The 24803-nt window shown below is 49.4% G+C and overlaps 1 protein-coding gene across 1 annotated transcript in view; it reads right to left on the reverse strand.

Moving 5' to 3' along the window:
• The window catches only part of Lrrc8c (leucine rich repeat containing 8 VRAC subunit C), a 73446-nt gene that overhangs the window by 14804 nt on the left and 33839 nt on the right, over positions 1-24803 (reverse strand). The window contains exon 3 of the mRNA XM_055605524.1: positions 15906-16047. Within this exon, the coding sequence (XP_055461499.1) occupies positions 15906-16043 (138 nt within the window). The 5' untranslated portion in view covers positions 16044-16047. The remainder of the gene's footprint in view (positions 1-15905; positions 16048-24803) is intronic.

Genomic DNA, 24803 nt, shown 5'->3' on the forward strand with positions numbered 1-24803 from the left:
TTAGAAACATCCAAATAAATAAGAAACCCGTCTAAGAGGATTTTTTTAAAAATACAGATTTTTCTTTTTTTAGAACTTTGCCATAATAACGCAACAATACTCTACGGCTCTCAGGGAGTGTGGTGACACCAACTGCCTGGGTCCAATCTGTTGGAAGAACCGAGCAGTTACGTAAGGAGTTGAGTCGTCCATTGTGACGTCACAAAGGCCCACTATTCATCGGGAGCTGTTGTGATCGTTAGGTGCCACCTCTGTGAATACAAACAAGACTGCCCTTTGTTCTGATTCCTGGGAGGATCGTGGCCATAGAGAGGTTCACAGACTGGACCTTTTGGCTGCCAGCGGCCGGGGGTTAGCAGGTTCGGATCTGAGCCCCAGATGTGGGAAATCGCAGGGGTGTTCTCTTTAAGGCTCCTCCTTGGAGTCCTTTTCTGTGGCTCAGGCTGTGCATGACAGCGTGGGAAGCTGCAGGATGCTAGCACTGAGCCACACCCTCCGCACAGGCAGCATTCTGAAGCTTCTACTTTCTCCCAGCTGGTGTAGCTGGTCAAGACCAGGACTGCTTCTGTCTTAGGCTGACAGTGGCCTGGGAGCACAGCTCAGATGGGGTCTCTGATGTCTGCTTTCTCTGGTGTCTGCTTTCATTCCCACCACCCCGTCCATTTCCTTGCTAATTCACCCAGCCCTCCCCTGTCCCTACTTTGTTTTCTCTATTGTTGATGTTATTTTGGTCTGAACAGGACAGACCACAATCCCAAACAAAGAGGCCAAACAGCCACTGCCCCACTTCTGAGACCTCTGCAGGTGTCAGAGGTCTGAAGTCTGGTGGCTGATGGTGAGGGCTGGGCCTCGGCATCAGTTTTCTTGCCTGGCTTTTCCTTTTCGCCTTCACATCTTCTGCAACAATTCCTGCGTGAGACGCTCTGGCACGTGCAGAGAGAAGGGGGCGGGCGTTTGGCCCTGGGACCTGGGCCTCTCTCAATCTGTGTGGCTTACCGAATTGCTCACACTTCAATCACATGGAAGTGTCCCAAGTGAAGTGAAGGCACTTTGAAGTCTCTGGCTAAAGAGGCTAAATGAAACGTATTTCCAGTATACCATGATTAATTTTTCAGAACAAAGCAGAAGGAAGGGCGGGGGGTGTGCTGAGTGGGCTCGTGAGCACGAGGACTCAGTGGGATCTCCAGAATCTATTCAGAGGCTGGACACAGAGGCTCCAGGCTGTAACCCCAGCACTAGGGGGCAGAGCTCTGGAGATCAAGGCCAGCCTGGTGGAAACAGCAAGTTCCAGAACATCTGTGGCCACACAAACCTTGTCTCAAAAAACTCACGTGAGGAAACAACTGAAGAAGATGCCCGAAGCCAACCTCTGGCCCCCAACAGCACCGACATGGGTGAGTTCATCTAAAACCCTGTCAAAAGCATGCCCAGCCTGCGTTTTCTGTTGGAAGTTTTGAGGAAAGTTTTAATTTTTCTCTTGAAACTGACCTCTTCTAGCTAGAGCTACAAAAATGCACACATTTTGTATTTGTAGTGCACACTGCGGTTTCTTCTGAAATCAAATGCTGATGTGGCTGAAAACCTGCTTAGTTAGGCAAAGGATTTGGGCCGGGATTACAGAAACCCTAAGAATATGGAAGTGGCTAGCTAAGTACCCAGTCGGTTCCAGATAAGAAGCCACCACTCAGCCTCACACTGCAGTCAGCCTTTTCTGAGAACAGCGTCAAACAGCTGCCCTGGAAACAGCTCCGTGGTGACACCACTGCAAGCTCCCAGGCTCCAGCCTGGGGTCCGGAGAGAACTTCCCAGCGTTTGGGGGCACCTGAGGAGAAGCCTCTGGTTTAATAGCAGATCTTCCAGGGCCGGCATTCTCAACGCCCTAGAAAGTGAATGTCCTCAGCTGGTGTCACACAGAAAGAGGGACCCCTGAAGCCGTAACACTGTTATTGTTTCAGTCAGAAAGTGCCCAATCGTCAGTATCCATCCATCCATCCACCCACTCAGCTATCTCCTTCTCCCCGCCTCCCACCAAAGTCCTTATTTATTAAAATCCTCCATGTGAGCATTTATGTCTTACAAATCCTGCCTTATAACACTTTATTTCAGAAATATTTATTCCTACATTCTTCTAATCTTGCATAAAACAGTAAGGGCTTTGATTTTCCAAGGTGGAATTATTCTTCTGTCTCTGTTGCAGCCACTGAAATTTATTCTTAGCTATCCACTGTAGAAGTTATATAGTTTTATGAGTACACACATGAATTCCTACTTTGAAATGGTTTAAATATCTTTAGGATCCAAACCAAGTTTGGGGTAGTCAAAACCGAGGTGCCTGTAGCTACAGCGTAAACTGACATAATGGGTAAATAATACGCTGTTCTGTCTCCGTAACTTTTACATACAACCTTTTGATGCAGAGATGGAGCCTTAAATTATTCTGTATTCCCCATAATTCCTAACACCATCCTGGGAACTCAGTCAACATTCCACAAGTGTGCACTGATTTATCTGTATTTTAAGAGCACAAGTTTCACAGAACAGGGTTCTTCTGTCCCCAGACAGTCTCAAGGAAAAGTATCCATGTGTCAAGGATAAATGATCGCTGTTGTACTTTCACCAGACATCTTCTAAATCCTCCTCCAGTTCTGATAAAATTACTCTGGAAAAAGAAATTTTAACTAGTGCAAGATTACAGCCTTCAGGGATAACATTAAAGTGGCATCACCATTATTGAAGACCAGCTGCCCGTTACATAAAAAAATATAAAGCCTTGGAGGGCATAGTCAGAAGCCAGTGAATGAAAGCAAGCCCCACAAGCTCATTCAAGACCTGGTTTAGACTAGACTGGAGAGCTTAAGATGAAGCTTCAGAGCTAGGAGCGCTGGCTGCTCTTCAGGGTTTGGTTCTCAGCACCCACGTCAGGCAGCTCACAACCGCCTGCAACTACAGCTCCAGGAAATCTGCTACCTCTTCTGGTCTCCTTGGGGACATGCACATATGTGGCACAGACCCAAGCAAACCCATAAATGAAAATGAAATATTCTTTAAAAACTGGCTTAGAAAAAAAACATTTTCCTATGAAAAGAGATGCAAGTTTTAAGATTCAGGTCAGCTCAGAACACCCAACCCAAGGAAAAAAGTCCAAGTAACCAGACTGCTATAGAACCTACACATTATAGATGTTTACTTGGAGATACATCACATAACATCTGGGCAATGGTAAAGGTAGGCCAGTGTTCTGGCATCCCCTCCAGAGCTTCCTGTCACTGTCCCACTTTACATTCCTAGTTGCTGTGGCTGCTACAAGGTATATGCTCACACACTAAAAGTCAGAGCTGGATCCAGAAATTAGCACACACATGCAAGCCTCACTAAACGCATCCGGCAGGTTGCAGTTAAATGTGTATGTGTGTGCAAACAGACCAAGGATATGAGACGCGGGAAGGAATGCAGAAAGAGCTGGAGGGGGAGGGGGAGAAGAAATTATGTAAATACAGTATTTACAGGGACAGAGCAAGCTACATCTAGGCCTATATACATGCAATATCAATAAAAACAGAGACCATGGTTTTAAAGAGAAATGGGAGGGAGATATGGGAGAGCCTGGAGGATAAAACGGAGGGGAGAAATGAAATTATAATCTCAAAGATAAAAAAAACTGAGCCAGGTGGTGCACGCCTGTAATTCCAGCACTTGGGGAGGCAGAGGCAGGTGGATCTTTGTGAGTTTAAGGACAGCCTGGTCTACAAAGTGAGTCAAGGCTACACAGAGAAACCCTGTCTTGAAAAAAAAACTTTTGAAAATAACAAACTAAAAATAGAAAAGCACTTACATATGACATTTCAAATAAAACAAATATTAAAATAAAAGGAACAGGCAAACCAGATAAAAGTCTGGTTTCACCGTGACAACTAATTTTCTCTATTTAGCTACAGATGACTAAACCAAAACAGGTTTCTAGTTGTAAGACATATTCACTGAAGACGACACACACTTAAGTCACAGGACATGAAGAATCAAGATGGCACCAGCTGGAAGCTTCATCTCTATTGTTAACCTCTGGCAGAGCAGGAAGAGGCCATGCACACATTAGGGGGGGAACAGTCATAGGCAGTGATACTAGCTCCTCACCCTGCGAGCTGCAGTAATGACTGGCTTCACTGGGGTAACAGAGGCACGAAAGCTATGGCAGCAACCAACCACTTTCTGACTGGCTCACGTCATATGACAGAACTCATGCCTGGTTCCTTCCATGGCGCTAAGAACCCATGGCTGGGAAGGTCAGAGACACCAGGGGAGAGCCTGCGACTATTATTCTGAGACATGAACATCGTTTTAAGCTCCCCATTACGTTCTTACCTTTATACCCCTATGGGGTATTTTGTATTTTTAGTACATCTCTTAACCATCGTTATAGATGCCTCTTGCAGTAATTAGCATGGAAACCCCAGTTGTCCAGCATGTACACAGTAAGTGCCTGGGGAGTGTTCAGCCCTAACTAAAGGTGAAATCTACATCAATCCTCCCTCACCACGCTCAGGGATCACAGTGGAAGAGGGGTCCAAGAGAGGTAAGAGCCTGGGGTGGTGGATGATTATTATAGCATAAAAATATCTTCCAGACATGACACAGCTGTTGTACGCACAAACTCACAGAGGCTGTAACCATGTGCACAGGACGGGTACAAGATCAACCCAGTGAGATCCTTGCATGGATTGAGGAGCTACTGCTGACTGGTGGCTGCTGGGGAGGGGAGGTCAGGGATGAGGCAACTCTCGGGCTACGGATGCTCAAGTAGCCGGCCCTGTACCCACCCACGCACACTCTGGCAGCACTGAGTAGACTCTGGATCAGAAAAATTAGAAAGACCTGAAGTCAGGAGGGACGAGGTGGGAGGACAGGAGGGTCCCTATAGACACGAATGAAGTTCTCAATGAAATAACAACATCTTTGAAGAAACCTTTCACTGTTGCCAACTTTCTGTGGTCCCACATGGGTATAACCACTGCTTCAGGCACAAATGAGGCAGGGGTCCGGCCTGCGGGGGACCCGGCTCCTGTAACGTGCCCCTGGCACTGCCCGTCCCGTCCTGTAGTGTGAAGAAGTGATAACGTTAGCTGCTCTCGGGAATCCACGCAGTCCCAGTTTCCCTCTTCGTCTTAACGCTCAGGAGTCACACGTAAGGCCGGAAGCTGAAGTCCAAGGCTTGGGGATCCTAGGGGCTGGATGTCCCTGAGGGTCAGTGCCTGCCCCGTCTCTTGTCCTCTTGTGTGTACCCAGAGGCCTCCTTTCTGCCCTGCCGCTCTGCTCGGCACGGCCGCTCTACTGAAGTGTGCTCTGTCCTCAGTGGGCCTCATTTGTCTCAAAGGACTTATGTCTGACTTATTGCAGATGAATAGGTTGCTTTTGTGCTAGAAGCTAGATATTAAAAAAAAATGTGTGTGTGTGTGTGTGTGCGCGCGCACATGCCTGTGTGTGAGGGCACACAGTTGCCATGGTGTTCACTTTGCTGTCAGAGGGCGTCCTCCGGCGTGCTCACACTCCGCACTGACAGAGGATCTTTTTCCCTGTCCCTGGGGCAGGCTGGGTGGCCTCGAGCTGTCAGGTCCCGCCACTTCCCCACCCCCCATCTCGCTTCAGAAGCACCGGGCCTTCACACACGTTCGGCCAGGCTCTGCTTGGGGTCTTCAGGTCTTCACACACACAGCAAGCGTTCTGCCCGCTGAAGGCTCCTGACTCGAGCCCCGGCACTCCTTCCTGAAATGGCCAGTGGAGGAAGCAGGGAAGAGGCGTGAGCCATTGTCATTTTCCTCCCGGAAGTCTGTGACAGCTTGAACCTAACCGGCCCCGCCCGTACCGAGGGCTTGGGCCTGGGGCAGCAGTGCTCATGGGCATAGGGGCGGAGGGACTGGGTTGTTGGGGCTCTGACTTCACCCGTATTCTAACCTAGCAATGGCTTCACAGGCTACTGGAGGCGGGGAACCTGAGTAAGGGCGGTCTGTCAGGGAAAGAGTCAAGAGGGCACCACTATAATTCACATTCCCAGGCCCTTCCCCAAGGCTATCTCGCGCTCGCTGTCTGTAGACAGCTAACACGTGCCGTTCCTAACTCTACTTCTTTCTCAGGCCCCACTCTGTTGTGCAGTTACGTGTGCTTGCTACCAATTACCAATCTGAGGGTACAGAGACGAACCCCACAGAGGAGGCCCGGCTCTATCAACTTCACAACCTCCAACAGTGGCTATAAACCCTCATGGCTGGATTCCGGTTTCTCCTAAGGGATGATGTCTCTTCAGAGGTGGCAATTCTCCCTCTTGTAAATCTCAGTGCCAGTAAATTCTCTATTCGTGAAGAACCATCAAAGTGCTTACAAGGTCATTTCCAAGTCCACCACGTTTGAGACGAGGGATGGGATTTGGAAAGGAGGTACGATAGAGTCTGTAAGGAGAGCAGAAGACCCCTCTACAGAGAGGGGGAATTCTGAGTGTGTCCATGTGCACACGTGCATGGCTCAGGTGTGAGGGAACTCAGGGAGGGGGCGACCCTTCACACTCTCGAATGGATGAACACACGTCACCTTCCGTGAGCCGCGTCTTCCCTCCCCCTGCTGCTGCTCCTGTATTCTCACCCCTCAACCATTCTTCCCACCTTCTCGTAATAAATGAGCATTGCTCATTTGAAACTCAGGGGAAGTTTGTAAAGGTTCTCGAAAAAAATCCTACTAGAATTTCATTAATGCTGCTTTGGATCTATGACATAATTTTGGGGGAATGGTCATGTTCTCAGTGTCACTTCTTTGTTACCTAAAATGTGCAGCATCTTTCTACTTATTCGAATTACCTTCTATGTCGCCTACTGAATACCTAATGCTTCCTGCCACGGTCGTGTCTGCTGGTAGTCAGTTCCACCTGAGCTTTTCAATGGCATGTTTTTCCTTTTAACCTTTTTGGTTGGTATGTATCTAGCTGGAGGCATTTAATTAATTAATAAACGATTAATGAATGACTCGACACATTCATTTATCCTGTTTCTGAGACAGGTTGTTGTGTAGCCCAGGCTTGCCCTGAATGTCTCTAGCCAAGGCTGCTCCTGAAATCCTCCTGCCCTTCTCTCAGCTTTCTAAGTGCCGGGACTATGGGCATGCGCAGCCATGCTTGTCTCGTATTTATATATTATATGCAGCGAGTTCCTGGCCCCAAGGATGATGTTTGACCTGCCCTTCCCCCACCTCTCCAGGACTTGACAAGGAACAGGACCCCAAATGTTATTCTTGGTCCGTCTGATATCATGCAGTGCCATGTATCACATCACATGTGAATGCTAGACAGTCCAAAAGGACAGGGATTATAAAATGCATGAAAAAAAATACCAGGGGTGGGTGGAGATTGGGGGGGACAGGGAGGAGCAACATCATGGAGAAGAGGAAGAACAGATCTAATTGGAGAAGACTGGCGCCCTCAGCCGCCACCTTGAGAAATAAATAGATGGTCATCCCTTCCCTCGTTAAAGCAACACCCCCATCTTCCTTTTATTTTTCTATCCATCCTTGGTTGGCCTGAAACTCACTATGTAGCCCAGGCTAGCATCCAGCTTGTACTGTCCTCCTGTCTCTAACCTCCCAAATGCTGGGCTGACAGGCATGCCCCACCACACCCGGCTGATCCAGACCTCCAGAGGTTTGGAAGAATTTATACACTCATGAACAGTAGCAGACACTGATCACGTGACCAGCCTCCTTGGCCTCACACAGAGAAAAGCACAGTGTTCTGTCAGCACTCTGTGACCCAAGGGAAGTGATGTATTAAGAAATAGGCAGGAAAATATTATCAGGCCACCAAGGGGAGGTAAAGGGAAAAGTCCTCCCTCACTGATCAGCAATGGATGGTGTCAGAGGGTCTAAGAATACACCTGAATTCCCACCCTTCCCCAGTTTCAAGAGAGTGGGGCGAATGGTAGCTCCCACGTTATTCTTAGTGCCAGGAGCTCACTGCACTTTACGTTGCCATGGTGACAGAACACGGGGAGGCAGAGTCCCAGCAAGTGCATCTGCTTGAAAAAAACCCGCAAGGAAGAAGGGTCCTAAGTCAGAAGGCTCTCTATGGAGGGTAGAACGGGGCTTGGGCCATGCTGCTTTCACCTTCTGCACCTCTGTGGAGGACGAAGGGTCCTAAGTCAGAAGGCTCTCTGTGGAGGGTAGAACGGGGCTTGGACCATGCTGCTTTCAGCTTCTGCACCATCACTGCAGGTGAGAAGACCCTTCAATGTTATTTTCACAGCGGAGTGACTTATTTAACACTCCCCAAAGGCCCGAGCAGAATGGCAACACAGCTGTGGGCACAGTGAGACCAAGTCTCTTTCTTGGGTTTCAGTAGCCCAGGCTGGCCTGGATGTAGCCTAGGCTGGCATTAAGTTTATGGTACTCTACCTGCCTCAGCTCCTAAAGTATGATTCCGGCCTAAGCCACTAGGCCCAACTGAGGTGTGATTTAAACTGTTCGTTGGTGCCTCCGCTTTTACCCTGGCATATTAAATTTCACCTTAAACTCAGGCTGAGTGAGAACTTTGGGTGCCTCCCATAGTAGAGGCAGGATTCAGAGTCTGCCTGGACTCTCTCTGTGAGCTGCCTGGGAGCATTTTCACAGAAAGCCCTTCGCCATGGAGCCACAGAGGAGTAGAGACGAACTGCCCTGTGTACCACAAACTCGAGTGTCCCCAACACGCTCAGCTGTGCAAGGTGACCTGCTGGCCAGTTCGTCCCGGGGCTTGTGTTAAAACCACCCAAACTCTCTCAGTAAATTGTCTCAAGTCACTGAAACAATTCTCTGTGGCTCCCACCCAACTCTGAAAGCAGGAAGTGTCTTTCCTGTGCAACAGCCACAGGGCAGGTCCCTAGAGCTTCCAGGCACTTGCACCCCCAATTCCTGTTTCTGGCCCCTAACTGCTCACTCGACATTCGTATCAGGCTGCCAGCAGCCTGTCGTGGCTTTGGTTATAATAAGATAACCTGGAGTCACGGAGCAGAAATCTGAAACAATCTCATTTTTCCAGGAAGCAGTGTGTTGACCTTTCAGGACCTGGTCTCTTTTACGGAGTGTGTGGAGGTTTTGAATAGTGCCATTTATAGCACAAGGTTGGGTGTTTACACTCTGGGTACTTGCGGGTGCATAACGGTACAGGAATAGGACATGCACACTCCTTGACTCTCTTGGCTTATGAAGAATTGACACTTGTTTCTTCTATGGATTGGTGTCACGCAAGGAATGCTCTTTACACATGTTTTTCTTGCAACTGTAGTTTTGAAAATAGCTACTTGCTTTGAAATGAGTAAATATTTGTCAGATGAGTAAAACAAGAAACTTCATTCTAACTTTTGCATTTTGGGGACAAGTAAGAGCCAAACCAACAACCCTTTTAAACATAACAGCTTTCCCCCGGAGCTTTCAAAGCTGCCCTGTGTTATATACGGACAGCGCATTTCAGGAATAAACAGACAGGCAAGCATGGCTGGGCACAGAGGAAGCAACCTTCACGATCCTAAGGCTGATGGGTCAGCATTTCATCGCTAATCAGTGGCCCAACTACTGTAGTTTTTCCCTACTGTGTTTTCAGACCCAGGGATCAACTTGCTTGGTAACTAAGGTCATTAAAGAATGGCTGCACTTTCCTTTTACCAAGGGAATATCAAGGCATAAAGCATATTTTAGCCACTTTAATATCACTGTGGAGATGGGAAAGGAATGTGGGCTTCACAGAGAGCCCTTTGTATTTCAAAAGCTGTCAGTCACAAAGCCAGTTTCAGAGGATTCCCGCAGCTGCGTCCAAAGAGCAGCTCAAACTCCTTTCTCAAGGAACAGTATGTTCACTGCAGCGTGGCTCCTGGGCGCTTTTAAAAAATTCTTTAATAATTTATAGCAGTTTTCTTCCTGTTCCTTTGATGCAGAAGCTATTATCTTATAGCAGGCCACAGTGGGCCACCCTAAAAAATTGAATCTCTAAGGCTGACACTCGGTAACTTCATATACCGACCCCACTATCCTTATGTGCCTCACTACTGTTTTACACTTGTTTTTAAATAGTCTGGACATGTGTAAACCTCTCCCAATATTCTACAGCAGGGAGCACGGTGAAGGGCACAGGACAGAGCAGCGGTTCTCAACCTGTGGAGACCCCTCTGAGGGTCACACATCATAGTCTTACACTACGATTCATAGCAGTAGCAGAATCAGAGCTGTGGAGTAGCAATGAGGTGACTTTATGTCTGGGGTCATCACAGCACGAGGAGCTGTACTGAAGGGTCTCGGCATTAGGAAGGCTGAGAACCACAGGGCTGGAGAAGGGAGCCTGCATGCTGGTTTGTCTGCGACCTATACTCACATCTCAGCTTTAGGGCTAGCTAGCCCAACTTCTATCCTTCCAAATCCTGGCCTGAAAAACCAGGCTCCTTCTGCGAGGTAAGGGAAGACACGTGGACTCTAGCTGTTTCCCTACACACTCCTCACCGGCAGTGCTGTTAGCCTTCTGGCTGAGGGTGTCTCCCGCTGTGCCAGAAGCAGGATACCGGCGATTCCTGACTCTGCCCTCAAGATGGTCACGGGCCTCTGTCACTGTGGACCCTGGGAAGGCCAGGGAAATGATGAGACTGTGTTCTGCTTATGCTGGTATTCCTTCACACTCCCATTATTTGAGAATTCACTTGATTAAATTCTCTTCAAGCTCCTAACTTCCGGTGCCTGAGATGCCAGCATCACGTTGAATATTCTCCTGAGTCAGTGAGGTGCATACCCCCAGGCACCACTGTATGGACATTCAAGATCTTCAGACCCTGGGGTTTGGGGCTGTGCCGTACTTTTTGTTCAGCACGCACACCCGGCGCGGTGCCTGACCATTGCTGCCCTGCAGATGTCTGTCAACTGTCTGTCATCCAGTACGAGTTCTGAGCCCTGCAGACTTGGGAACTTGATGCAATGCTCTCACCTCTCAGAATCGTGGCATTTCAGACTACACTTGCTGTATCTTGACCGCTGGCGTCCTATTCCTTCTCAAGGGCTGCAGTGGTGGAAAAGCTGCAAAAGGTCCAGGCTAGTTAACCTATCTGATGTGTCATTAAAGCAGGGGTGAGTGGTCCTGGGGTGGGCGCTCTGTGGTGGGTGGTCCTGAGTGGGTGGCCCCGGGGTGGGTGGTCGGGGGTACTCCTATAGCTTCTACACCACAGAGATAGGATGGGGTGTGCTGTAGACATGGTTTTAGTGGTGCCACTGTGTGCTTGATACCCACTCCCCACAGTTCAGACACCTCTCCCTGGTGACATCCACTAGAGACACTATTTTCATTTCATCGAGAACGGTTCTCCTACAAGCCCAGGCTGGCCTTGTCCTCGTTACACAGCCAAGAACGACTTTGAACTTCTGATCCTTCTGCCTCCACCTCCCAAGGGCTGGCATGAGAACTGTGCTGGGTTGTGGCAGATGGAACCCAGGGCTTTGTGCATGCTGGACCAGCATTCTGCCAAAGGAGCCAATCCTCAGGGATGCTACAGAACCCTGGTGGGCACAGTCTCTCTACTGCTTCTGGGTCCTCCCTCTTCCCTGCACTCTGTCCAGCCCTGGGATACGGGATTGTTAGCTAGTTCCTGCCCAGTGTCAGGGTTCTGCACAGTCAGGAGACGTGGTCTTCCAGCCAACCCAGGTGCCTTCATCCAGTGGCCATTGTTAATCTCTATCTCCTTCCTTAAGGCTTGCATGACCCCACTTCCTGTCATCTACAACCACAAAGTTCTCTGCGGGTGTGTCTCCTTCTACACCAAGGGGAAAGGAAGCCACAAAGGCTCATCTTTTAGTGCCCCTTCCAGACAAAGGCTTTGTTGCTCCTTTCTGACAGGGGATGCTCCCACCCAGGGGGATGCTGCTCAGTCAATGAGCACCCTGTCCAGGCAAGGGGGTCCTGACCCAGTGAGTCAGGGAGGATCCTTCTCCCAGACCCATTACACCCTTCCCCCAGGAGATCAGTGCTGGGTGGCTAACATGCATCTCAACAGCACATAATATCCTCTGGGTGGTTAACATACATCTCAAGCATAACATTCTCAAAAACAAATCTCTTCAATTGGTTGTGGTGATGGCACACACCTTTAATCCCAGCACTCAGGGAGGCAGAGGCAGGCGGATCTCTGTGAGGTCAAAGCCAACCTAGTCTACAAATTGAGTCCAGGACAGCCAGGACTGCACAGAGAAACCTTAAGTCAAGAACCCAAAACCAACCAACCAATCAAACAAACAAAACCCAAACCTCCTCAGCTGCTCAGGGCTGGAAACTCTAGAGACAGCTCCACTGTTTCCTATCTCATATTTGACATTCACTCATCCAGAGACTCCTGGGACACTTCCCTAAACGCATCCAGAGCTACTGTTTCCAACCTGGTCGAGGCACCAGATTACTCTCTGGATTACTGTATTGGTTTTCCAAGTAATCAAGTGATAGGTGTTCCCTTCCTTTGCACCCACACTGTGCATTTCCTCTATCTCCTGTGTGCAAGGGTCTTGTACTCATAGTTTCCCTCCCTCTCCCCCCCCCCCCCAGTGGGGGCCATATTTAGACACTGTAAGCTGCAGCACCAGGTGCTTGGATTATGAGACATCTCACTGTCGCTCAGCCTGGTCTGGAACTTGCTGCTTGGCCTTGGGCTCCTGAGCCTTACCTCCTGGGTGTTGAGACTGTCAGCATGCCACCTCGAGGGGCCCTACTCTGATTTTCCACAGCTGGAGTGGTCTTGTTAAAGATTCCACCTCATGCTGGGTGTGGTGGCACACACCTTTAATCCTGGCCCCAGGGAGGCAGAGGCAGGTGGATTCTGTGAGTTTGAGGCCAGCCTGGCGTACAGACAGGACAGCCAGAGTTATAGAGTGAGGCCCTGACTCAAAATAACAAAAATAGGTAAATAGATAAATAAATAAATAATATTAAAAATAAAATAAATGCCACCTCATGAAATCCTTCTGCTCAGAATGGCCCAAGCAGATCCTGCCAGAAGCTGACAGAGCTCCCACGGCCTGGCTTCTGCTGCCTCTCAGCTGCCAGCTTTGCCTTTAGCATGCCGGGGCAGCGCTGGCTTGCATGGGTCACTGTCAGGGGGTTTGCTCAGCTCACCTCACATCCAGACTCGGAAGGCAAACATGTGCCTTCCTCACATGGCACTGGAATCCCACACAGACAGGACCAGAGCAGTAGCTTGCATGTACAGCTTCAAGCGCAGAGCGTGGCCTTGTGGGAGAATCTTGGCGACGGCAGGTAGAGTGCCCACACTGCTTCCTGAGTGCTTCCCTCCCCCTCTTGCCAGGCTTATGTGACAGAAACCCCTTGTAAGCCAGCAGACACATGGAGCACGCTTATACACAAACGTTGCCCATGTCACAGAAATCCTACACTACGGCTCCTGACCTGGCAAGTACCGCTCTCACGGCTTAAACAAAGCGAACCTTTGTTAGCTTCAGTGGTCACATACCATAAGCAATGCTGCCACTAACAGAGTTAAAACTCTCCCTGAATCTGGTCTCCAGGGGAGCAGAGGAGGAGGAATCGAAGGGCCCAGCCCCCCACGTCCCCACACCCTGTTCTAGCTTTCAGCCTGAAGGGTCTTTCCAACCTTGTGGCCTCTATTTGCCCTACTTCAACTCCTTGGCCAAAAGCCACACTTCCCCATCTTCCTGAGTCCTTCCCCAATCTAAGACCTTCAGTTTTCTCTCTTCTGTTGTCACTCGTGCTTTCTAAGTTTTCTAGCAACTCCCTTTCATTCCTAATTTCAATTCTTGTGGTTTTGGCTGCCCACGGTCAATTGTGGTCCTAAAATATTAAACTGAAATTTCTAGAAATAAGTGATTCGTACATTTTAAATTGAACCTTGTGCCGACTAGTGGGAATTAGTAATTGTCTTGGTTTTCAGGGCGACTGTGGGGCATCTCGGCGGGTGCGTTCCGGTAACCTGTATTTCAACAGCGGGCTCCAATCACCAGGAGTGGTGGTTTGGCACCCTGACATCCCCCAAGGGAAGCCTCAACCCAACAGGGAAAGAAGAAGAGGTTTGCCTCGGAATGCACCCCTCCCCGGCTTATAATTTACTCACTGCCTGGGCTTGCTTTCTTCCTCTCCCCGTAGCGTTTACGAGACCTCAACACTCAGGTGTGCGCACTTCTGTGCGTGCTACAGGCACAGGCAGTCTTCTGGAATCACTGCTCTTATTCCACCACATGGGTTCTTAGGATCCGGTTCCAGGGATCAGGCCTGGCGGCACGCACCTTCATCACCAAGCCATCTCGGCAGCCTGGGGTTGGTTACCCTGTTCTCCTTCCTTCCCTGGCAGTTCCTAGGAGAGGAGAGCCTGGCGCACAGGAGTGTGTTCTTCAACGGTTATTTTATTTATGAATAAATAGGGAAGTGTGTTTTGGTTTGTTTTGTAGCCCAGACTAGCCCAGAACTCATTTTGTTGTTGAGGGTGACCTTGATTCTGCTCTTCCTGGTTACAGTCCCCAGGTGCTGGGGTTATGAGGGTTCACCACTGGGCTAGGTGGTGAAACGTTTTTATTGCTCAAAGGAAGCACAGCATGTGTGGCATTAGGGATTAGGAACAAGGACTCTGGAGTCAGATTGTACACCTGCATGCCAGAAGAGAGCATCGGGCCCCATTATATAAATGGTTGTGAGCCACCACGTGGTGGCTGGGAATTGAACCCTGGTCCTCAGTGCTCTTGCCCGCTGAGCCATCTCTCCAGCCCTGGAACTATGATTTCTAAGGGTCCCGATGTTACTCTCTGCTTAGCTGGTGAATTAGGTCAGAGCTGCCAGCTGCTGTTACCCACGCCTTCCTTCCCTCCTGTTCTCCACCTGGCCTTATGGCTCCCACCTCTCCTCATGGAAATGCTCTTCTGAACATCTTCCTCCACCACCTTCTCCCTGGTGACTCCACTCCAGGCACTGCACTGACTACCATCCCAAGGACGCCCAGTCTGAGAGCTACCAACCAATGCTGAGCTCCTTCTTGCTTGTGGATTCCTCTCCTCCCCCAGTACCTTCTCTCTCTGCTTCATCCGCGCCCCAGCTAGCCGGAGCACTCTCTGTTTTTAAGGCAACTAGCACCTTTTTCTCGTCTTCTAGGCTGAGTGTCTCTGCCCTTCCGAACTGTGCTGCCAGCATCACACTGGGTCTTGTCTGCTTCCCAGTCAGCTTAGCGCCCTCAAGTAGGTAGAGGCATTACCTAGCTCCTTCGAGTGTGGTGCCTGGCAGCCTAACAGGTAGAAGATGAATCTGACCTGACGTATGGATAGACAGCTTCTATACAGAACCATAGTATACACCGTGATTTACATTTTAACTCAGAGCCAAACACTGAGTACCTCCTGGTACCTTACCAAAAGATTAACCCTCCCAGAAACACTTAGGCTCAAGCTTAAGGGGCCAAGAAATGCAAAACGCTGTATTTGACGGTGGAAGTTGGCACGTGAATTCACTCTGTTGCACATTTCAGCCTGAAGGCAATGAAAGACGAGGAGCCCCTTTTGATGTTAATATCACTTGAGCAAGTGGCTTCTTGGAGTTCTTCAAAGCACGGCACCCATCTTAGCAGGATGGCTGAACAAACGAGGGTTTCAGGCTCTCTGCCATGATTACCAATACCATATATAGCTAGCGAAGACCACTAAATAGTTATCTGCAACACTCCCACCATGCAGCCAGCTCTCCTGTCTTTTCTCTCCTGCTTGCACTCTCCCCCAACCCCCACCCCAAACATACAGCTTTGGGGACTGGACCCAGGGTCTCATGGTTTCCAGGCATTTTCCACCATGAAGATGCACCCTCAGTCCAGAAGAGCCAGCTCTTAGCTGCACTGCTTGGCCGGCCTCCCAGGGCCGGCGCTTACCTGTAAGGTACATCCAAACACTCCGATCATCAGCATGGCCACCGAGAGGTAGTCTGTGAACACGTCCCACCACGGCTTCAGCACCCGGAAGGCGGGCTGCTGCTCGGAGAACTGCCGGAACTCTGTCACCGGAATCATGTTTCTGAGAAAGGAGAGCATGCTGGTGAATGAAATGTCCTTCCGGCTGGGTTTTTGTTTTTTTTGTTTTTTTTTTTTGGTTGTTTGGTTTGGTTTGGTTTGGTTTGGTTTTTCTAGACAGGGTTTCTCTGTGTGACAGCTCTGGCTGTCCTGGACGCGCTTTGTAAACCGGGTTGGACTGGAACTCACAGAGATCTGCCTGCCTCTGCTGGGATTAAAGGTGTGTGCCACCACGCCAGGCTGTTTTTATTTTATTTTTATTTTTTTAAGCAACATTTGAAATGCTTTTGTGAACATGCAGGGTCTTCCGAAGCCGCAGATACTGAGCCCATCTTTTGAAATGTCTTTGCTGTTTCTACGTTCCCAGGCTGTGCTTGCCATTCCTGTATCTATTTGTCACTGCTTTACTGGGGCCTGCTGGTAGAAGGAAAAGCGTGTGGCCACACGGCCATCCCCCTTTAGTAGGGGGGGAATGTGTCTCGTTTCTCCCTGTTTTCTAAGTGCCCTTGTTTCCATTCCTTTCCATTTCTTACAGGTCGTGTTTCACCGTGAACCTCAAATGTACCCCGATGGCCTCTTCTGATAAATCAGTTTCCCCTGGAAACTTGCTCCAGTTGGGTGAGTGTTCCTAGAGGCCAGGTGTCAGAGCAGGGATAACCAGGAGGTCCTTCAAGAGGTCAGCCCCAGTGGAAGGAAATTAGGTCCCTGGGAGCGTCCCTTGAAGGAAATACGGGGACCCCAGTGCTGGCCTCTCTCTCACGGCCAAGACCCAAAAGCAACAGCCAAACACACGGTGGGCTAAAGACTACGAACCGAAAGAAACCTCTGGTCTTTTAAAGTTGATTTATCGCAGGTGTTTGTTACAGGGACACAAAATGAACACAAAAATAGTATCTCTCTAAGAAGGACAGCTCAGTAGCCATACTCACTGAAACCTTATACTGCCCCTCCCAAAGCCCAGGGAACTTTGGAAGAGGAGGCGGGAAGAGCCTGTGAAGGCTGTTTTCTTGACAGCACATGGAACCTCCAACCATGAATGCACACGGCCCTGTGACATTCCACTATGAACACCCGTCTGGGCAGCTACAGGAGTCAGTGGCTGCTGGAGGAACACAGTAAACCAGGGTCCTCTGTGAGCGACAAGAGACGCAGGTACTTGCAGGTACTACACCCAGGTACAACTGATTTTTAAATAATAATAATTTGTGTTGTACTCTTCTGTGTTTATTCTTTAATAATGTTGAACATTTCAGCCCTCTGCTCTTATAGCCTGTCTCCTTCACATCTGGGCAGAATCTGATGTGGCTTTTCCATCTTACTGAAACACAATTCATGCTGAACCCCGCCAGGCCGCCACCATCAGCTTCTTCACAATCCATGCTGACCCCGCCAGGCTGCCACCAGCTTCTTGAGAACTCTGCCTGTTATGTTATGCCTGTGTGCCTGTCCTATTGGCTTTCCGTCACTGTGATAAAAGGCATGACCAAAGGCAACTGGGGACAAAAGGGTTTCTTTGTGTAGCATGTCCTGATCATAGCCCATTACTGAAAACAGCCAAGGCAGGAACTCAAGCAGGGCAGGAGCCTGGAGGCAGAGCCCACGGAGGGTGCTGCTTGCTGGTTCACTCCCCATGGCTTGCTCAGCCTGCTTCTTCCCATGACCCAGGACCACCAGCCCAAGGGTGACACCGACCCCAGTGGGCTCCCTTCCCCACGATCACTAATGAAGAAAATGCACCACAGACCTGCCCACAGGGAAGCGGCTGAGAGCAGCGTCTAAAGGTACTCTCCTCTTAGATGACTCGGGCTCAACTCAAGCTGACAGAAACTGACCAGCAGCGCCCCTACATTGCATGTTTTATGCAGACCACCGAAGCCCCCCAGTCACTGCCATCACGCTAGAGCGCAGGGCTTGCTCATGCCTCTTGGCCCTTTTCTCATCGATCCACAACAGGCTCGCTGCCCTCAGCCTGCTGTTGTCACTGTGCGACACAGCCGCAGACAGGCTCTGAGTTTCAAGTTCTGCGTCACAGGGGGTGAGCTCCGTGTGGCAGTCACGGTCGGCAGCCACCGTTCCCGGAGACCAAGCAGCTCTGAGCAAGCGTGGGAGACACGAATGAATTCAGGGGCTCATTCACCCAGGTAGCGCTGCCAGCTTCGGTGGCTGGGCAGCTGGGCCGCAGCCCTCCGTTCCTTCACGCGTTTGCTTGTCTCTCTCACAAATTCCTTTTACCTCTCAAAGAATTGGGCTCATTCACTCAGGCAGCAGACAATTTCAGGAAGGAAAACATGCCACTTTAGACTTAACTCCCATCCTACGGGGGAAATTTCACATGTGGTATTGTGAGCAGTGGGCTCTCAACCTTGTTCTCCCCTTCCTTCATGCTCAAAACACACCGCGAACCCCAAAGTGTTTGTGTGTTCTTAAAAATGTAACCGTAGAAATGAAAAACAATGTTTTAAAACATGCATTCACTTAGAAAAATGAGTAAATATGATATAAGAAATGTCAGTTGCACATTAAAGTTTCTCATGAAAAAAAAACAAACCCTATGAACTCAGAAATGAAAATAAAATCATTATGTGTTAACATACATTATAAAAAATCAGGTTTTCCAGAACACAAAAAGAGGGCATTATTTTACACTTTTGCAAATCTCATCAATATCCAAACAGTGACGGCAGCTGGATTCTCAGGTCTGGTTCTGAAGTCAGTGTTGTGACATGCTGTTTGGGTTAAAGCTCCTGAGACTGAACACAGCCTCACAGGAATATGAGGTCAGAAATGCAAAGACTATGTGGACAGGCTTTCATGTAACTGTGGATATTTATTTTGTAGGCCTTGGCTAGTTAGCTGCAGCATGGACAATAGGGAAGTTGCAATGAACTCCACAATGAAGGCTTCTCTGTGCTACCAGGAGAATCAAAGGCAAAGGGGATCAGCTGATGGATACGGGGCTAGAACAGAGCAGGGCAGGCAGAAGGTTTAAGCTTGACTAGGGCTAGGCTGCGGTCTCTCCAGTATGCTTTGTATAAGCTTGACTAGGGCTGGGCTGCGGTCTCTCCAGTATGCTTTGTACCTTCCTCTCCTGGGGTTAGACTGTTCACCCAGCTACACGCCCTCTCACAGCCACGTGTGGCCAGGGCAGGGGCAGCAGCTGGCCACAGCAGAACTGCAATGCCAGTTAAGGGTTCAGTAGACCTGCCTGCTGCAGGCAGCCAACCAGATCACCAGGCACGACTGCCAGGCAGGCAGCAGCCCAGGCTGCCAGGCTGGTGTAGACAAGAAGCAGGCAGCATTCTTCTCTCGCTTTAGGCCGCACTAATCAGCTACAGCTGGCTCCACTGAGTTCATCAATGGTGGAGAAATGCAGACTCCATGGGTGCCCAGGATGACAGAACAAGTTGAATGTTTCCATGTTGAATTAAACCTAGCTAAAGTTTTACTTCAGTCTCTCCTTAGGTACAGATTTCTGGGATTAACCTATGGCTGACTGACATAAATGGCAACAGTGTGTCGAGAATTTCATCAAGGTTATCTTTACAACCACACTGTTTTTCAATGGATGGTGGCCCAGGACCTTGCTTAATTGTTTAGGCCAACCTTATGCAGAAGATTTCATCATGGGGCCAGAGAGACAGCTCAGCAGTGAAAAGCATTGCTTATCTTCCAGAGGATGGTTCCTAGCACCCACACCATAGCTCCCAACTGTAACTCTAGTTCTAAGGGACCTGATGCCCTCTTCTGGCCTCCACAGGGATGCACACAATAAAAAAATAAGCTGTTATGTGCAGACGGCACAATGCCAACTTTACAAGTCTACAAAGCTCCCTGAGGGGCGTGCATGGGTACCCAAAGGAGCAAGGCTGAGGAGTCAGCTCACAAAGAGAACAAGGGCAACATGCGACTGTGAAGTTCTTGGGAACTTTATGGTTGGGGTGGGCACAGGTGACTCCCACCATGGTGACTAGGAAAATCTGTGACGGCCTGTGGCTGTCAGCATTAAAGGGTGGGCAAACGTTTTCTGAGTGGTGGGAAAGGTATTCTCCCTTAAGCCATAGGGTTGTTGACTGAGGATCCCAGTGCAAGGACTGGATTATTTACCTTGGCGTTGCTGGCCACTGAGGCCCGAGAGGCCCTGGAATGATAGAGGTTACCAATGTTGCTTCTGGCTGCATGCCACAACCAGACCCTGCTGCTAGACATCACATGCTTTGGTTGCAAGACTTGCAGAAATCGAGCCGGGACAGAACCCTACCTTGAGGTTAGCTTTTAGAGCAACAGGGATGTGCTACTGAGGTGGCTCTGGCTGGAAGTAACAGCCTGAAGCACTAATAAGCTGGGTGTTTGCAGGTATTGAAAGCTGTCCGAAGGGCACACATGTATGCAAAGGAGCAAGGCTGGGAAGTCACCCCATCAGTCAATGCAAGGTAGGAAGTGCCAGCTAGTATAATAGTGGTCTCAAGTGTTATGGATGCAACCAGCTTTGGACGTAATTCCCATTCTAAAGGGGGAAATTTCACAGGTGGTATTGTGAGCTTTGACCAAAAAGAAACAAAACAAGACAAAACCAAACAAAACCCTATGGTTGGGGAAGTCACAGGCCCCGGCCATTAGAAGAATACAATGTATTGCCTAGGGTGCTTTGCCATCTGTGTTTGTGCTCATGGGTTATTTCCAGTCTCAGTTTCCATTCAAGTGTCCTTGGTTTCTCTTTACCCTCTTTCTCGTGTTTTGTAGAAGGATTCTCTTTGCAACTCACTGTCAGCCACACTCTGGAGATGGGGATATGAGGCAGGGCAGTTGGGTACCCCACAGAAGTTGGAGGTGAATAGTCATGTGTCTGGGTCATCCCCTCCAAGGCTCAGGAAGTCTTGTGGAAGAGAGGGATGGGAAACTGTGAGGTCATAGTGCGACATCACAGTCACTAAGTCAAGCTCCAACTGGAACAACTCAGAGCTCTGCGTCCCCCAAGCTGTCTCGTGGTCATCAGAGCTCTGCATCTTCCCCACACTCTCACAGCCACTTGGTCATCCTCTTGAGTCTGGAGCTTTGATCTTGATTTATGAATGCACCTTACACACCACTGATTTTGCACCACCAATGACAAAGGTTTAGCCATGTTAGCATTATAAAATCTTGACCTTGTGGGGTCCCTTACAAACATCTGGGATAGTGGGGTTCCATGGGCTACCAAGGCACAGGCTCACTGGGCTAAGTTGGTGGTTTTCCTTAGAAGGGCAAGGGTCTGGAACTCACAGCAGCTGGGATTCCCTGAGGCCTAGGTTGTGCTGTCTCCCTGGCACCAGGCTTTACTCTGGGACCACAGGGTGCTTGTACGGCAAGGCTTCCCTTTGCCAGGCCATCTCCTTGCCCTCCAAATAACACATTTTAAACGATACAACAGAGCCAGATGCCCTGATTTTAGAGAGCTAAACTTTTACAGTCCATCTCTGTTTCTCTTTCATGTACGTTTTCTTCTCTGGCCGTACTGCGGGACAGGGAGGCGTGAGGTGCCAGAGGGTACGCTTTGCCTGCACAGGGTTTGAAATGCCACTGGGCGACAACTCAGTCTGTGAGGTGCCTGCTTTGCCAACATAAGGGTCTGCCCTCCATCCCCGGAACCCCTGTGAAAAGCTGGCATGGTGAGACGCAGTTTTAGGCAACCCAAAACATAACCCTGGGGCTAACTGGTCAGTCAAGCCAGCCTCCTCGCAGAGCTCCGGACCAGCGAGAGCTAATTTAAAAATCAAGGTGGACAGTGCCTCTATAGTAAAGCCGGAGCTGCCCTATGGCCTCCTGCAGACGAGCGCCTACACACGTGTGACCATGCACAGCACAGACATCCGGAAGGAGCACTGGCGTTGCTAAGTGAAAGACTTTTCCTAACACAGTATATCCTGCACAGAACCGCCTCAGGGAGAATGCTAAAATTTTCTTATCTAGAGTTAATTAAGCAGAACACAGTCTTCTCTCTGAGCCACGGCTCACAGAAGAGCAAACTTAGTCTAGCATGTGGAGTCCAACCTGAGTGCCAGCACTCCAGGGCGCGTGTGCCTCGCATGTGTTTCGTGTTTTTCTGGCAGTAATGAAATGGCGCTGTAACCATTTCACAGCCATGCACCATGGGTAACGGGGGCAGACTCTGGACAAAGAGGTCAGAGGCTCCTTCAAAGAACAAACAAAAAGCAGCTCAGATACACAAATACAGCAGGAAAGACACAAACACGTTACTGCTCATCCTTTAAATTAAAAAAAAAAAAATCCATTGAAAATTTCATTCACCAGTACATAGTACGTTGGTTCTCTCTCTCTCCTCTTTCTCCATAGAGCCCACTGAACTGAGCCCAGCCATTTCTTCACGTGGAAGGCATGGCACCATCCCCTGGGCACGGGCAATCTCCCAGCGATTCTCCCTCTCCCAGCCACCAGAACCTCCCATAGCTTTAGAGATGGGAGGGGCATCTCACGAGCACAAGCCCTGCCCATCCATGCTGGGATTTGAACTGGCTTGGTCTTGTGTGTGCTCTGTACAGATAAGCACAGCTGCTGTGTCGTGTCTAAAGGATGATTTCACAGCGTTCTTCTGCACCGTCCAGCGCCTGTGTTTGTTCTGCTTTCTTTTCAATGATTTTCCTACAATTTTCAGGTGTGTCTGTGTGTGTGTGTGTGTGTGTGTGTTGGTATAGATGACAGTTATTCTCAGGACTCTTGCCAGTTTTGAGTCTCTGCATTAACTGTGGGAGCAGGAGAGTGGGGGAAAGGGATCATGCGTATGTGTGGGTAACCAATCAAAGCTCATAATGTATGAAGAAGTTTTTATGAAAACTTACTAGGTTGTAAGCTTACTAAAAACATCAGGCCCCAAAGAAGAAGTCTGAGCAGAAACACTCTGTGTGTGTGGACGGTGTTGGTTCCGGAAGGCATGAGTTGCTCTTTTTAGTGTTTTTTGTTGTTTAATTATGTGTATGTCATGCATGTATGTGTCCATACAAGTGCAGGTGCCTGCAGAGGTCGGAAGGCGCCACCAGGTCCTCGGAGGCTGTTGCTGTGAGACACAGCTGTGTGACGTCGGGAACTGAACTCCAGTCCTCTGTAACAGCAGCAGACTCGTAAGCGCAAGCCAGCTTTCCAGACCCACGAGTTATTAAATGGACATCTCAGTGCCGGGTTTGGATTATCTTTCCCTAGCAGTAGCCAGACAAGGACCCCCTAGAGGTACTGAAAACAACAAAGGCTACTGTCATGGCTTTTGGTTGCCTGCTGCCAGCCTCATAATGTATTAATCTTAACAAGAGCCTCCTATTTAGGCTTCTCTTCTCTGCCCAGGGGTCCTGAGAGTCACTGCCTCCTGAGAATGGGGCAGTGGAGTCTGTCTTCATCCCATGCCGGCTCCACCAGCTCTGGGGGAGATTCTTCCGTTAGACATGCTCAGTCAAGTCTACCCAGGTCCTCTGATCTCTAGCAAGAAGGTACTGCTTAGGAGACCTAGAAGAGAACTCGTCAGAATACTCAAGCACAAGTACAACTGAAAACTAGAATGTTAGGTATCTGGCCACCCCTCTGATAAATAGGTAATGCAGAACTTTGTGCTTGCAGGGTGGTAACGTCAGCTCCGCATGGAACACCTCTTCTGAATTTGATACCGCAGAGTTCCTTCTCCCAGGTTTTCTCTCCACACGGTGAAACTAAATGCAGTCAAACACGAAGACATACAACCCTCTTCAGGTCATCAATTCCAGCAGCTGGGGAAGCCATCGGAGACAGTTTCAATGAAAGGTCTAGACCAAAGAATGTGGCCAAAGGCTGCTGCCCTCTCACAGCTAGATTGTATCAAAGATCTACAAGGAGAAATGCCATGTAATTAAAACAGACCTGTTTCTAATGATGAATGTATTTATCAATTTAAAAAGTTCAAGAACAATCGTTCTCCACCGGGATCAGGGCAGCTTTCAAACTGCAGCCTCCCCTTTTGCAGTGGATACAGGTTAATGCAGAGAACAGCAGGCTCTGTGCTCAGTCCCAAATGAGACGTCCACACCACAGGCTTTCCCCAAGGTTCCGGGCCCATCACGGAAGACGGGGTGGAAAGGTGTGCCCCAGAAGTGGAGGAGTCAGAGTAAAACAGAGACCTGGACCTGACAGGATGCTGCTGTCATGAACTCTGAGGCTGCATCCATCAGACCTACACAACAGGATCAGACCAGTCTGCATTCTAGCACACAGTGGCAGGGGGTTCAGGAATTTCCACCCTTAACCTGAGGAGTGATGGACATTTGATGGCTTCTAGGGGAGGGGGGGGGGTGATGTTCTTTAAGGGTGTGGTTCTGCTTCTTTCAGGGTGTGACTGACTACAGCACACAGGATGTCCTCACACCCAAACATATCTGGGCAGCACAAATCAGAATCAATGGAGAATTACACCAAAACCAAAAAGGATATGATCTTGGGGAAGGGGAGGCAGGCAGCAGACAGGCAGCAGCAGGCAGGAGACAGGCAGACAGGCAGGAGACAGGCAGGCAGGGCGCTGAGAGCTTTACATCCTGATCCACAGGCAGTAAACACAGACGGGGAAACCGCCTGGCTGGGATTTTAAAACCTCAACACCCACCCCTAACAACACACTTCCTCTCACACCTAATCCAACAAGGCCACACCCCCTAACCCTTCTACTCCTTCTCAAACAGTTCTACTCCCTGGTGACTAAGCATTCAAATATATGAGCCTATGGTGGCCATTCTCATTCAAACCCCCGTAGTC

The sequence above is a fragment of the Psammomys obesus genome, unplaced genomic scaffold (genome assembly GCF_907164565.1).
Source record: "Psammomys obesus unplaced genomic scaffold, mPsaObe1.curated_primary_1811, whole genome shotgun sequence".
Classification (NCBI taxonomy): domain Eukaryota; kingdom Metazoa; phylum Chordata; class Mammalia; order Rodentia; family Muridae; genus Psammomys; species Psammomys obesus.